Genomic DNA, 16,365 nt, shown 5'->3' on the forward strand with positions numbered 1-16,365 from the left:
GGAGCTGAATATTCATTTTGGGATGGGTCCCACAAAACATGTAGCCCCCTTTTCCAAACACCTGTCACAGTACTGGCACACAGCAGATACTCAGTATGAATTGCTAACTAACTAGCTAAATAATATTCCTATATAGTAAAAGCGTAGTATGTAAATTGTCCCCTCAACTGGGAGTTCATCTGGGAGTTTGACCAGGGAGCAGGGCCGGCCCGGCAGCTGGGGGAAGGGAGGGTGTACCCGGCCAGCAGCTAGGGACCCTACCAGTGCACGAATTTCATGCACTGGGCCTCTAGTGCTAATAATAATAAATAAATGCAAACAAATATAGTTTATACTTCATTCTGATCACATACCCTGCTTATATGAGAATTTTAAAGGTGTCTGACTGAATTTAAGGGAGAACCAGGATTGCCAGGTGTCGTGGGAATGAAAGGAGAAAGAGGGCCCCCTGGGCCACCTGGACATTCGGGGCCTGCTGGACCTGACGGCATCCCTGGACGTCCTGGAAGTCCCGGCCACCCAGGTGAGCATGGGCTTTACTCTGAGAGCAGAAGGCATGGCTCTCACTGCCTAGAATCGTCTCTGTAGACAGAAAGCTATTTAGGTTTTTGTATTATAATTGCTTTTATTCAACTTTGATCTTCAAATTCTAAGATACTAAGGAGTAGAAGATTAATCAAGAGAAGCCTTATTTGCCGATGAGCCAGTTTGGTGGACTGAGATCTAAAAAGCTGCTCCCGTAAACAAAACTTCTGAGGCGCTCCCCAAAATTTCTGAGGAGCTCAGCCTAAAGACGTGAAATGTTAGTTCGTTGTCCAATCTTATGATGGTTGTATCAGTTTTCTAGGTTTCCCATAACAAACAACACAGGTGGAAATTTATTTTCTCACAATTCTGTAGGCTAGAAGTTTGAGATCAAGGTATCGGCAAGTTTGATTTCTTCTGAAGCCTTTCTCCTTGACTCATAGAGGGCCACCTTCCCCCGTGTCTGTCCTCTGTGTCTGTGTCCAAATAGCCTCTCCTTATAGACACCAGTCATGTTGGAGTAGAGCCCACCCTAGTGACCTCATCTTAATCTAACCGCTTCTTTAAAGACCCTGTCCCCAAGTAGAGTGATATTCTGAAATATTGAGGGTTAGGACTCCAACATATAAATTAGGAAGCAACACAATTCAACCCATAACACTGTTGTGGTTTCATTTTTCTGGCATGTTTCAAGGTCAAACTTTGGCTTTCGTTTTTATTTGCTTATAATTCAGGTTTCAGTTTTTGTCTTGCTTTACTAAAAACAACTGCTAAGCTACTGGGTTGCAGCCGCAGGTCTTACTTACAGGTACCATTTAAATTATCATTTCAAACACTAAAAGGTTCCATGGATTTGCTGTTAATTCTCAATTAAAGCAATAAGTCAGGTATCGAGTGGCCCACGTGATTGCTGTATGCACACCCTTCAAAGTGATTCAACACATTGCTGTGCTTCTCTAGTGAAGTAGCACCCAAGAAAAGCCTGAGGTGACGGGTATAAGTCACCTGAACACCAACATGAGCACCGTTAACTTTAAGAACCAACCATTTCAGCCAATGTAACCATTTATTTTTCGGTATTTTTTGTCCTTTCCCTCTCTCTCCATTTACAGGAAAGCCGGGTCCTGATGGTGACATGGGGTCGAAAGGAATGAAAGGCTTCCCTGGATTTCCAGGAACAAAAGGCCCTCCAGGTTCCTTCTCTACTTTGTCTATCGCCCTTTCCTGAGGGAAGCGTGTTCCCCCTGAGTTTGAACTCTCTGCTTAGCTGTAGCTTTGAGCCACGACTGCTCTTTAGAAGGTAGCCTCCAGTTACTCACTCCTCAGGAAGAAATGCAGAAGAGTGAGGCTAGCTATTTATACCTAATTCAAAGGTCTGCCAACCTAGACATTCCAAAGTGATAATTCTCATGGTTGTATTAGTCTGTTCATAGCTGTCATTGTGAAGTTAGCTGGACAGAACTACAGTTCTGCAAAATAAACACTTTTACCAGAATTACACACATCTGGCACATTAGACCATTGATAGGAAGGAAGTTCTCTCTTTGAATGACTTCTTTTTTTTTTTTTTTTTCAGGCCCTCCAGGATTCCCAGGAAACCCTGGACCAATGGGTATGAGAGGAGACCAAGGATGCGATGGGATTCCTGGTCCACCAGGAGAAAAGGGAGAAACTGGTACAACTTGCTCATTATCTTAGATCCACTAGTTTTATTTTGCATGAAGTAATTAGTGACACTAATTATTAATTAGCAACCCTTCACTGCTCTAGAGATTCTTTTCTGACAGAACAATCTTTAACATGTTCTGGGTGTGTGATCATTTAAACTTCCTTTTATTGCCAAGGTTAAATTGACCTAGTAGAATGAATCATATCTACATAATGAAATCAACCACATGTAAAATATTAATATGCCAAAATTACCTCTTTCAGGTTTGCTCGGGGCACTTCCAGGCCCAAAAGGGAAACCTGGTGTTCAAGGTGAGCAGTTCTTCCTTCTTGGCCCTGTGACTCACGGGTTCAAAGACAGAATCTAATGCAATATGCTTGATCTATAAAACAAAAACATATGGAATTAAAGGAGTCCCAGTGGTAAAATAGGATGTTTCTATTCTTCAAATTCAAGTAAAAATGCTTCATTATTACCATTACCACAAAATGAATGAATTAGAAACTGTGATCCAATTTCAGAATTTCCTGCTATGGAAGTCTTTAAAAATAAAAAGGCTTCTTATCTATTTGCTTTGTTGTTGACAGCATGTTTTAAAGGCATCATTTCCTAAAAGGAAAAGGTGAAATTGGTGGCTTCTCAATGAGCATCCCTCCCAGCTCTTCTTAGATGCAGGAATAATGCCAACCCTTTCCCACCTTATCATCTTCACAGCTCTGATTCCAACCCCCAGAGCCAGTTGGGGGTGGCGCTACTCTTGATAAATTCTGTTAACATCTCAGACCTGGCAATTTACTGATCATATCATTCAAAGCACACACAAGTTTTTCTTTTGTTTTCTTTTTTTAAAAAAAATATATTTTATTGATTTTTTACAGAGAGGAAGGGAGAGGGATAGAGAGTTAGAAACATCGATGAGAGAGAAACATCGATCATTTGCTTCCTGCACACCCCCTACTGGGGATGTGCCTGCAACCAAGGTACATGCCCTTGACTGGAATCGAACCTGGGACCCTTGAGTCCGCAAGCCGACGCTCTATCCACTGAGCCAAACCAGTCAGGGAACAAGTTTTTCATTGGACAACTCTAGTTCTGAATTTCTCATGCCAGTGTTTCATAAAATAAGCAGCTTAAGTTTTCCCATTTTGTAGAGAAACCTGCCAGAAGAAACATTAGCTTACTTGTACCTTTTATTGACCTTCTCAGCCATGGGTCCTGTGGATTTGAGAATTTTATTAGCAAAGACACCTAAACCCTGGTTATTAATACAAGAACCAGCAAGAAGTAGTCTGATGCTACTGAGAAACTCAGAGTGGCAGGAACTTCCTCTTGACCTACCAGCTCAACTGTGAACATAGACAAAAGCTGCCCCTTCTGCCGGGAGCCGGTCCATCCTTGCTGTTTCAAAGGACCTGGCATATATGGCATACTGTTCTTAATATGTTTGCTCACCTTCTTGGCACTATGTGTTTTAACCAAGGTCACCTCTCTGAGAAAGGTTGTTTCCCCAGGTAGGGATTTTCCCCTGAAGTTAGAGAGGGAATAAAACCCCTTAACTGAGTGCCAGGAGGGTAATTAATCACTTTAACTACGAACAATCATGCTTAAGCTACATAATCTTTACTCCCTGGAATGGAGATAAGAAACGCCCTAACCTTTGGAATAGAGATTAATAGGATTGGAATCAACTGGTATAAATACAGATGTAACAAGACAATAGGACACAGAACCTAGACACAGAACCTACACAGAACCTAGAGACAGAAGAACTTCGCTGGAGAGAACATGGCAAAAAATCCTGGACAAAAACTGGCCACAGAACCTAGAGACAGAACCTAGCGAGAGAACATGGCAAAAGATCCTGGACAGAAACTGGCCACAGAACCTAGTGAGAGAACCTGGCTGAAGAACCTAGAGACAGAACCTGGCTACAGAATCTGGTGACCGAACCTGGCTGGGGAACCTGGGGAACCTGGCTGGAGAACCTAGCAAGAGAACATGGACACAGAACTTGGCTGGAGATCCTAACCAGAACTTCGCTGGAGATCCTGACCAGAACTTGGCTAGAGATCCTGGCTAGGCTGCTGATCAACTGCACGCTGTCTCCGTGTCATTCCTTCTTCACCGACTCCGTCCTCACCTTTGGAGACCCCTGGACCTGCTGGGGTTGGACCCCAGCACCCTTCCTGTTTGTTTCTGGATGATGTGATCATCTTTGCGGATGAGTTCAATATCCCCACGTTCTCTCACACACTTCCCTCCCCCATGAGCAAAAGGCTTTCCCAGCCTAGGTCACAGATGAGTTTTAGAATTATGTCCAAAAGGAGAGTTTCTGTTCATTTCTTGGGTTAAATTCCCAAATTAACCATTTGGAATGAGAAATCTTTAGCATTTCTTTGGAAATAAAATTTGATATAAAATGCCCACATCTTAAGCTTTAAAAAAGCATCAAAAATAACAAATAGCCTAATTGTGTAAGTAAATGATTATGCACCTCAATCCCCCTAGGATAACTAAATATGAAGAAGAGTTCCTTGAAACGTGGAAGGTCTGAATCCTTTTCATTAGTTTATTCTCCCAAATCCTAAAAAGAAACCATATCATAAAACAAGGAAGAATTTGAATGGAATTGGAACATATAACCCAAGACAGCAATTTGGTGCCTCAGACCATTGCCCGACTGTTGTACAAATACAGTATTTCACAGCTTAGAGTGAGCTGAAATCATCTAAACACCTTAAAAGCATAAATTATGGGCATCCAAAAGCTAAAGAACATGATAGACAAAAGGCTAGATAGTCAATATTCATCCATTTTATTTCCATCCTCACTTTAAGTCTTCCCCTTATAATAGCTTCCCATCCCTTCCTGTGCCAGCAGCCTCATCCCCACTTTGTCTTCTTGCCATCATATCTGTCTCCTATTTTTATGCCACTTACTGTTCCTCTAATAACACAAAGATGGGAGAGAGGGGGGAGTTTATTTTAAACTTATACAGCATTTTTCCATTCATGAATGTCAATGAACAAGTTCTTGAAGGTTATTGAAAAATATTATTATTTAGTAGTGACGTTTGGGGGTCTTCCTTGGTAAATCCAAAGCTCCTGCCACATCCATCCTTTGCAGAGTAGAGTTTGCCGTATGGGGGAGGAGTAACCAGAGGACAGAGCCGGGATTACAGCTTTGTTGTTCCTTTGCCTGGATTGAGCTGGGTGACACCTCCAATGCACACATCATTGCCATGAAGTTTTAGCTTTGTGAGCTCTACTGAGTTTTCAGTGATTAAATAATGTCATTTTAATGAAAGTTTACCAGATAATAACAATTATGGATTACATTTACAGAACACTTTAGACCTTACACCATGCTTTTCCATCTCACTTTTCCATTTATTACCTCACTGGGTCCTTGAAGACCTGAGCTAGGCCAGATCCTACCTTCACTTTAAAAATAAGAATATGACAAAGTGAAGTGCCTTTGCCAAGATCAAATGGCTAATCAAAGGCAGAACTGACTCGAGACCTGCATTTCTTCTACCAGCTTATTTTATATATATAGCGAATCTTAACACATTATTAGAGATAACCACAAACGATAACTCCCAGTATAGGGGCATTACGGAAACTTATAAAGCCTTTCCCTTTGCAGGAGCGAAAGGAGACAGAGGAGCCCCAGGCTTGCCCGGCCTTCCCGGCAGGAAAGGGACAGTGGGAGACGTTGGACCTCAAGGGCCCCCGGGAGTGCCAGGATTCCCAGGGCCCCCAGGTTTCCCTGGTGCAATCATCCCTGGCCAAAAGGGAAACCGAGGTCCTCCAGGCCCAAGAGGAAATCCAGGTAGAGGGTCTACTTTTAAAGAAGATAAAAGAATGAAAATAATGTTTAACATCAGAAGCTTTCAACTCCCCCTCCTGTGACCTTATTGCTTCTTTTCCCTCCGGTCTTCTCCACCTCCCCATACCCACCGGTTTTCACACAGAGTGCCCGAAAGCTATTGGTATTGTTGAGGCAGATGGTCTGTAAAATTGGTAAATGCCAAATTAGCCTAAAAGACAGAGATGCATCCATTCACCAGTGACTCCTGCTCTGTGTCCGGTATGGAGCTGGAGAAGATCCTGCTCTCACAGACCTGCATCGGGGAGAGACCATTCTTGCCTTGTGCCAGGTGCTTCACTGGCATTATCTCTTCTGTCTTGACCACAATCCCACCACCCTCCCAAAGGGGAAACTGTTCAGGGTAACGGTCGGGAACAGGGTTTGCACTCTCTTCCAAAGACGCGCCGACAGAACCCGCCGAGCTCCCCGGCACGCAGTCCTGACAGGCTCTTTCTGAATTCAGGTGAGCCCGGCCCCCCGGGACCTCCGGGGGGTCACGTCAAAGGCATAAAGGGAGACAAGGGACCTGTGGGCGAGCCAGGCCCAAGAGGCCCGCCGGGAACCATCGGAGACACTGGGCCGCCGGGTCCCCCCGTAAGTGTGGAAAATCATCGTTTTGACTTTTTGTAGTCTTCCAAGCCAATTGCCAGGATCAGGGGCACAGAGGCTACAAAATGTTCCCGTCTGTCATGCTTCTGTGCAGTGCACCCAGGAGAAGCCAGGGTCCAGAGGTTCAGAGAACCAGAGTCGTAAGCTTTAGATTTGGCTTCTAAGAGGCCCCTAACGTGTGGTCCATGCAGAACCCTTCTCTGTCACTCCTGACCTTTTCTTGTTTCAATTCTGAACAACTCCAGTTATGGAAGCTTCAAAAAACACCTGGGGCTTTGAGATCGCTCTAGAAGACATGATTGGTCTCTGTTAATATGCTTTTGAAGCTATGTGTGCTACCCCTAATTGTATATTTTCTTCCCATGACATATACTGCAGTGTTTGTAAATACCTGCCATTTCCTTCCAAATACAAGGGTGGGCAAAAGTAGGTTAATAATAATAATAATAATAATAATAATAATAATAAATACAATAATTAATAAGTAAATAATACAAGAATAAACTTTCACATACTCACAACTGTAAACCTACTTTTGCCCACTCCTATATTTTCTCCCCCCAATAAATACCTGTTTGTGTTGCTTTTTTTCTCAAATTCAATTTAACTTTTCATCAACCCTGCCTCTATTGATATATCCTAGTTTGTCAACATCTCCCTTAAAAATGCAGGCCATGGACAAAGAATACCCAGGAGTGAGAACTCGGTCGTGCCTAGAGGAGGGAAGAGTCTCACTACCCTGAGATCCCCACTTTGTAACACAACCTAAAATCCACTCAGGCTGCTTGGCTGCCACGTCCCCATCTTGTCCCCACACACTGAGCTTACAGTCAATGAAAGGCCATGTGCCTTTCCCCCGTGAACTGCCACTAAGTTTTCTCCATTAGTTCTTGTCCTGCATGTTTAGTTGAGACTTAAATGTGGGACTTTCACATTTACCTTTCTTAGATGTCATTTTTTAAAAAATATATTTTATTGACTTTTTACAGAGAGGAAGGGAGAGGGATAGAGAGTTAGAAACATCGATGAGAGAGAGAAACATCGATCAGCTGCCTCCTGCACCCTCCCTACTGGGTATGTGCCCGCAACCAAGGTATGTGCCCTTGACTGGAATCGAACCTGGGATCCTTCAGTCCGCAGGCCAACGCTCCATCCACTGAGCCAAACCGGTTAGGGCTTAGATGTCATTTTGTTCATTTAGGCTCCTCTCCCAGCCTATTACTGTCTCTCAACTCAGCCTATCACTCAACACCTCAGCCCTCTTCCTAGCTTTCTGATTCCTCTGTTTACATCAAATTCTTGGAGACTGATGAGGAATCAGAGTTCTGTCATAGATGTTCTGGGCCAGGAATCGTGCTGCTCTCTTAAGATCTCTTGGTATTTGGTTTCCAAAATCTACCCTTTTAAAACCTTTTTTTTTATTTGAAAAGTGAGATATTTGCCCTTCTTCAGTCTGAGTATCCTCGTGTTCTTCATGATTCTTTGAAAGTGGCAAACACTGACCCTGTGATCACATCAAAAGTTCTCCCAGGACACTGGGATGTGGAAAGTCTGGTTTGGAAATGTGATCTCTCTTAAACCTTCTGGGCATTCCACGATCTAGGCTTCCACACTGGCACTCGAAAGGTAATTCTTCTTGATGGAGGTCTAAACTGGCGGGCTGCCTTCACCAGCTTTCTCCTTGCCTGGAAGAGCTCACTTCCCACCCAAGCCTGGGAGTCCTGGATCAGATGGTTCTGTCTGCTCTCCCTCCTTTTTTAACCTCACACGGCCTTATCCAAGCAATAGGACTGCTTCTTCGTTTGGTCTTCTTGCTCCAATGACAGTTGGCTCAAAGGGCAGTCTTGTTGTTCTTGGCATTTTTCATGTCCACTGTTTTCAAGTAATCACATGCTGTCTCATCCACATGAACCCTGTAGAGTAGAGTACATTCTGACATGTGGCTCTTTTTGGAAGCCCTATTCCCCCCTCCCCTCCTATGTCTTTGCTTGGGCACCTCATGGCTGCAAGAGCAATTCGTGTAAAGCCTCATTTGGAGGGAGCATCTCCTCCTGGGCAGATCATTGCATCCTTGTCCAAAGTGTATGTCAGAACTGCCCTAACCATGCCTTCATGCTCCCATCTTTGGACACTGTTTCTACCACTCTAACCAATTTATAACTCTGCTGGCTTAGTTAGAATGGTGATGGGTGCTACAATTCAACAGCTTGTCTTCACAAGAATTACAAATACAAATTATCATTTTTATTCTAGCAGTCTGGTGCCTGCTCTTCCTATCCAATTGGATCCAATAGTCACACTGCATTCATGAGTATCGGAGGTTATGTTTGTCTTGGGCTTAAGGTTACCTTTTATTTCTTTTTTTAAGTTATTATTATTGAAAACGATAGTCTTAAGGAGATATGTAGGTGGCAGAGGAATTATAGGAGGTGAAACAGTGATTGCAAAGTTAAAATGATGTCTCTTCACCTCAGCTCATTCTTACCTCTCATATTCTATCCTATTTATATCCCGTTTTCTTTGAATGTTGTGATTTTTAAAATTTGTCTGTGGTTCTGCTCTCTTTTATTTGAAATATAGGGAGCCCCCGGTATTCCAGGTCTTTCAGGGCCCAGAGGTGACCCTGGGTTCCAAGGATTTCCAGGCATGAAAGGTACTGTTTTGTGCACTGCTCTTTGGATGCAAATACAATGACTGAGATTCACAGTGTAGGTCACACACATGTTCACTGAACTCCCACAGTCATCCCAGACAGTTAGGCTTTAATAAAAAAGACCTCAGTGTTAGTGAAGAAGAGGACTTAAAAATTAAAACCATACCTTAAAGGTGGAAACTATAGGAAAACTAAACAGAAACAGTTTAAAGTGGTTACCTTTGAGTGTACTGATGTGTGAGGGTTGGGGGCTGGGGACCTAACATTAATAGCAACAGCATTGCTTGGGTTATTTCTTTTACCTTGTGCATGTGATACAAGTTTAAAAGCTGAAAATCTAAAAGAATATTCATCAAACTGTTTATTAGTCGGGGAGGGTAAGTACATTTTTATATGTAGGTTTTAGCATTTTTTTATGGAGCACATATATTATGTTTTTAATCAGAAAAAAACCTGTACTTTGGGGATTTTTAAGTTTGAAATGTTCATCCCCAGAAATATAAGCTTCAGGTTTTAGAAATTCTCCAATCTTCTATAAGGGTGCTGTCACCTTAAATAAGTTTTTGACTTTGGGATTTGTTGTCTTCGCTGGCTAAATCCCGTTATTATTTTGTGTATGGCAGGGAATCTATTCTAGACTGTAAGATGCTAAATAATAAGTGTAGCCAAAGTGAATAAAGCCACATTATCACAAAAGAAGACTTTTTCCAGGACTAAGAAGTTCAAAGAGAGCCTTGTTCATGTTTTCAATCACTGACTCCACAAGGAGCACATTAGCTAAGAATAAGTCAAAGCAAGTGATTCTGATGAGTCTCATTAGACACTGGGTGGGTGACTACTGGCAAGCAGCCTGGAAACATGTGCGCCACCTGTCACTTCCCCAGTCTTACAACAGGAATATCTAAGGATTGAAAACTTACATAAAGGCCTCACTAAAGAAACATTCTGGGGAGATATTTAGAGGTATTTAGAGGGGAGATTCATAAAATCCAGTTCTCTTATTAAATATAGGGTATCCCAATAAATGTATACACACACTTCGAATAATTATAAAGGCAGTGTTTATTAAAATACATCTCATTTTCAAAACTGAGCTATCAGCTGTTAAAGTGTGTATGGTCCATGAAACATTTAATCACCCTCATATTTCAGAATAAGACCATCTATCATCTGGCACTACTGAGTTTACACTTTTTTTTATTTAGAAATAGGATTCAATGTCACTTTGTATTTTACCTTAAATATTACATTGAATTGCTTTCTGAACTTAGTGAACTCTTAGAAACTCCCCCCCTTCAATACTAAAATACAAAACCTTAATGCTTACTTCTAGAATATACTTTTCAATAGATATTAAACATTGGGTCCAAATGAAATGCCAAAACCCATGTGAATATCATTGTTACAGGCTGTCACAGAGTTTATGACTTCCAGTCACAATTTCCGGTATCTAGCTAGGAAACCCACTGTTCTAAGAGGAATCACACATTCATATGAACCTAACCAATGGACACAGACAACAGGGGGGTGAGGGCATGAGTGGGGGGCAATGGGGAGATAAGGACACATATGTAATACCTTAATCAATAAAAAAAAATTAATTTTAAAAAATTAAATTAAAAAAAGAGGAATCACATTTCCCCACCCCCCTCCCTTTGTTTTAAGGAGAGAAGGGTAATCCAGGATTTCCAGGGGAAATTGGACCTCCAGGGCCACCTGGGCCAAAAGGGCCACAAGGTAAATATTACTGCCTTAGTATTGCTCTCCATGAAGAAAGGGTAGCTCATCAATAAAGCCATCATCTTCTTATGTTCATGTCAATAGGTGCACGTGGAGACCCTGGCACAGTTAAGATCATCTCCCTTCCAGGAAGTCCAGGGCCACCGGGCCGAGCTGGAGGACCAGGGATGCCAGGAGAGCCTGGGCCACCAGGGCCACCGGGAATCCCAGGTGTGGGACTGGAAGCATTGACCTGGATCACTAGGAAGTAGCTGAACTCGCAAACGGTGCTTCACAGGAAATGTTACACACTGTAGTGATTTTTATAATTGGTTTCAAATTTGAGCTCATGCTAGTCTTGACCAGCAGATACAAAGCCTTTTGAGTCTATTGAAAGCTGTTGTGCATGGTGTAAACTTGAGTAAGTACACTCTAGGGCACTTAGGGATGTTGTTTTTTTAATTAAGGTAAAAGTATTCTGTCTTCTCTGACAACTGTTAGTCTTAGAGCTCTATTTCTGATTGCCTGAATAAACCTGACTTCTATGTATTGGTACATTTCTAATGCTTTGTACAGCACTTGGAAAAGTAGTAAATATAAATGCAAGGTTAATCTTATGAAAGCTTTTCAAAATACTAGTATTAGTGTATGAAAATTGAACTAACCCCTTTATATAGGTTCAGCATATTGTGATAGTCTTCTGAATAGAATTATGTTCTAAGTTTGCTTGAATCACCTGGGAGATGACATATTACTTTGATCAATATAAGGGCATAGTGAATTCTGGAACAGCATAAATTAAAATGGCAGCAGTTTTAAAATGCTGCATTTCATAAGCTCCTAGTTCATTTCTAAGGGGCCTTTTTTCCTGGGAATGAGGGTGTAACAAATTGGATGACCAACTGTCCCAGTTTACACAAGGCTTAGCTTCTGCTCAGCTTGCAGCACTTACACTACTGAAACTGGGGGCATCCCAGGTAAACTGGATGGCACACCACCCTACCTTTTATCCTATATGAACTATTCAATACGATGTTGGTTTTTTTGTTTTGTTGTTGTTGTTGTTGTTGTTGTTTTATGTGTAGGACCCTGTGGGCCAAGAGGTAAACCAGGCAAGGATGGAAAACCTGGAACTCCTGGACCAACTGGAGAAAAAGGCAGCAAAGGTTCTAAAGGAGAGCAAGGTAAACGGCCGGCTTATTGCCTTTGCCAGAGAGCTTTCAATAGACAGAGAAGTCTTACTTGAATATGTGACCATAATAATCTAGATCTTTCAGTGTGTGCTGTTCAAATTAGACTAAACACCAGCAGCAGAACACTCATTTGGGAGATGAAAATCAAGAGTTACTGGAACACACCAGGTTTCCTACCTCCTAACTAGACAAATATTCACCAAATTAGTTTGAGGACATTTAGTCTTCATGAAGTACTAATTCCATTTTCATAAAGGCCAGTGCTGTTTTTGATTTATAGGAGTACTTGGTTAATAATATCTACTTATGGGAGTGTTATACAAGTAGAGAAATATTACCTTGATATAAATAGAAGAGCAACTCGATATCCTTACTTAGGAAAGCCATGTGTTAACTATGCCATTCTTGACTACAGCTCAATAACTCTGAGGGGGGAAAAAGCCTCTTAAATATTTAAGTCTGAACATAAGCTATATGTTCACCTGGGTCAAAATTTACCTTCTGCAAAAGTTTCAAAAGCACCTCCTCAAACTACCTAGATGTCCAAATCTTATATTTTAGGATTGCTGACTTTGTTAAAATAAGAAAAAATTCTAAATGGGATTTCCCAATTAAATGCCCAGATCTATTATAATAAGGCTATAAAGACTGGATAATTAAATCTTTAAAAATTCAAATATGCTAATGTTAACTATATCAATTTCATAATGACTCATAATTTAGTATTGTCATGAGTGTACATTAGAGCACTATTTATTTGACTTTCCTTCAAATGTGTTTTTTAAATTGGAAAAAAAAGTCTTACTAATAATTCTATTAATTAAAAAAAGTTTACTGACCAAGTTAGTTCTTTCAGAAAGGGACCACAGCAAGAGCAAAGGTACTCCAGTACAGATTGTACTGAGAATGATAGCAAGTAGACTGGTGGTTCCCAACATGGGGCACACACACCATAGGGGGGCAATTTGAGAATGAGTTATTAACAGTGAATTTTTTGCATTTCTTATGGTTCTAGGGGCCTTATATATTTATACAATATGTAAACATATATTGTGACATATTTATGCATTCCAGTTCGCTATGTTTTGAAACTTTATTTGCTATTTTTTCATACCACTTCATATTACTATTCTTTTTTAACCATTTCTTAGAGATTTCTTCCTCAGTATTTCAACTGTCCTTTCTTTTTTCTCTTTCATGGATGCCATGTTCTTTGGAAGCTTGTTTAGACCAAGTTGATGATCATTTAGGCTTCCACATGAATAATTATTCACTTTTTGAATAGTAAGAATTATATGTCATGGGGGCGGGGGCATCAGGATTTTAGAGATGCTTAGGTGGGGCATGGCCAAAAAAGGTTGGGAACCACTGAAGCAGACATAGTTGGTCCTAATGCTACCAAAGACCTCCTAAGAATGAGAAAGGGATATAAGAGTCAAACAGCATTGGTCTAAACTGAAAGCCTTGGACTTTCGTGGAAATGCAGAATATCCTCGGATCATGCTGATTTGCATAATCACTCACTTGAGTTCCTTGTCATGCTCAGCTAATCACTTCACAATTCCTGTGCAGAGACCTGAAGGGATCTTCTGTTTGAGCCAGGGATAGCCCCCTGCAAAAGAGGGTAGATACTAGGAACAGTGAAGATACCTTCTCTATCTGATATATTTAAAACAATGGCAATCTGACTTTTCAAGACAACTTTTAAGAATTTGGATATGACCTATTTTTTAATTTCAAAGACTGACCCATGGACCCTGAAGACAGAAATGAGTGAGGAGACTGAAAAAAAAATATGTAATATTGGGACTTTACCAAATCCTTGTGAAAAGTATTGACTTATAATTAGGATTAAACTAGGACACTGCCTGACTCCATGGCCTGGTTGTTTATGGGGAACAATACCTCCCTTGACTCACTAGGGCCAAAAATCCCAGTGTCTGCTGGCTCTGCATGTCCTTAGAATTCTAAAGAACCATCACCCAGATCAGGTTGGGGTGGAGGGTCGGGGTGCAGAGGCAGCAGAAATGGATCAGGGGAGATGGGGGTGGCTAGCCCCTGCAAGTATCATAAATAGTGGGTATTTGATGAAGAAAGGGAGAACAGGAGGAATGAGAAAAATGGATAGTGACAAAGGTGTATTAATTAGCTTACTCAAATGCAGAGAAAATTTTCAAAGTAAAAAAAGTATTCTTGTTTTAATTCATATAAATAAACTCTTATCACAGAACAAAAAGTCTCCTGTTTTCACTTGCCTAATTGATCAAAAACATTCTTGAAGTTTGCACCTTTGAAAGGAACTGTCAATGTTTTCCATGTTTATTGAATTTATGAAAAAATCTATGTAACTTATCTTCTTGAATAGATTTTCAAAGCATAGATATTTAACTTCTTATTTCCATTGTAGGATACACTGATTTATGCATAAAAGATGTACATAAAACCTACCAGAGGCAGACCACTGTGCTAGGCACCACAGGGAAATACAAAGCAGAACAAGACCTGATCTCAGAACACCCATAAGATATACACAGGCATTGTATTTGTAACATACAATGTATGTACATTATGCAGTATCTATAACAGGCATTGTGTGACATTATTCAAGCATTTAATAATATTGTTTGACCATTTTATAAGCCACTATTCTGTGGCTCCTTTCTATATTTGGGGCTTATCAGATATACACAAACATTTAAATTAGTACTTTGGAATAAGTTTGAGGTTGTTTGTGTTGCAATATGTATAATGTGTTTCTTGAAGGACCACCTGGATTCGATGGACGGCCGGGTTTGAAGGGGATACGTGGTGACATCGGACCACCTGCAACCAGGACAACGATGAGAGGCTTCATTTTCACCCGCCATAGTCAGACCACAGCAACTCCTTCCTGTCCAGAAGGAACAGAGCCACTCTATAGTGGGTTCTCTCTCCTTTTCATACAAGGAAATGAACAAGCTTATGGACAAGACCTGGGTAATGTCCCAGTCCAAGTTCCCACTCACTGTTCCAAATACAGATTGTAAATTTTTATGGTATGTGGTGCTTCGCTCTGAAGTACCTTGGGTATGTTACAGTACTTTTTAAAGAGAGTAAACAAAACATAGGCCTAATATCTAATGTTTATTCTAGAATGTAAAGCTTTTTAATTGTAGTTGACATACAATATTATTAGTTTCAGGTATACAACATAGTGAGATTTCAGATTTATATGCCTTACAAAGTGATCACCACAAAGTCCATTATCCATCTGTCATCATAGTTATTGATATTGACTGTATTCCGTATGCTGTACATCCTGTGACTTTATACGTTTGCACCTCTTAATCCCCTTTACCTTTTTGCCCATACCACCACCACCCAAACCTCTGGCAACAATTAGTTTTTCTGTACCTGAGTTGATTTGTTTTGTTCATTTGTTTAGTTTTGTAGATTCCATACATAAAGTATTTGTCTTTCTCTGATTTATTTCACTTATCCATATTGTCACAAAGGGCAAGATTTCATTCTTTTTCATAGCTAATATTCTGGCGTGTGTGTGTGAACATATATTTCCTCTTTATTCATCTATTGGTGAACATCTAGGTTACTTCCATATCTTGGCTATTACAAATAATGCTGCAATGAACATGGGGATACATATATCCTTTTGAATTAGTGTTTCATTTTCTTCAGATAAGCACCCATGGGGTGTGGCAGGGCAGGAGCCTCTTTGGATGAGTGCTAACTTGGGTGGGTCCTCAGGGAAACGCCAGGGTGGGGTGAATAGTGTTCGAGAGGTTAATGGAGTGTGTCAAAAATGGCACCTGCTAGGTTAAAGAAAGGGGGGAGAGGAATGGTGCCTGCCAGTACCTCTGACTCAGGAGAAAGTTCTAACAGATTCCTGTTACTACAGCACACGCCCTGAACTAGTTCAATGTATCACCTTCGCATATGACCTAGGTGCTTTTCAATCTGCTCCTCTGTGCCAGGACTCAGAAAGAGCACAACCTGGGTTTCCCTTTGGCCTCCCAGATATAAACCCTGCTAGTTTTCAAAGCCAGATGTTATAGGGGTTCCTCTTCCTGGTTTAGGTCTCCCAGGCTAGGGCTTGAACCCCTAGCTCTTTGGGAAAGATCTCTGTG

At 41.1% G+C, this 16,365-nt stretch overlaps 1 protein-coding gene across 2 annotated transcripts in view; it reads left to right on the forward strand.

The window, feature by feature from the left end:
- The window catches only part of COL4A3 (collagen type IV alpha 3 chain), a 136,269-nt gene that overhangs the window by 112,224 nt on the left and 7,680 nt on the right, over window positions 1–16,365 (forward strand). For both annotated transcript variants that reach the window (XM_059703357.1, XM_059703356.1), the window contains exons 38-48: window positions 397–523; window positions 1,638–1,718; window positions 2,102–2,200; window positions 2,458–2,505; window positions 5,843–6,028; window positions 6,531–6,661; window positions 9,257–9,329; window positions 10,995–11,066; window positions 11,154–11,279; window positions 12,134–12,232; window positions 15,005–15,217. In XM_059703357.1, coding sequence (XP_059559340.1) covers window positions 397–523; window positions 1,638–1,718; window positions 2,102–2,200; window positions 2,458–2,505; window positions 5,843–6,028; window positions 6,531–6,661; window positions 9,257–9,329; window positions 10,995–11,066; window positions 11,154–11,279; window positions 12,134–12,232; window positions 15,005–15,217 — 1,255 coding nt within the window. The remainder of the gene's footprint in view (window positions 1–396; window positions 524–1,637; window positions 1,719–2,101; window positions 2,201–2,457; window positions 2,506–5,842; window positions 6,029–6,530; window positions 6,662–9,256; window positions 9,330–10,994; window positions 11,067–11,153; window positions 11,280–12,133; window positions 12,233–15,004; window positions 15,218–16,365) is intronic.

The sequence above is a fragment of the Myotis daubentonii genome, chromosome 7, assembly GCF_963259705.1.
Source record: "Myotis daubentonii chromosome 7, mMyoDau2.1, whole genome shotgun sequence".
Taxonomy (NCBI): Eukaryota; Metazoa; Chordata; class Mammalia; order Chiroptera; family Vespertilionidae; genus Myotis; species Myotis daubentonii.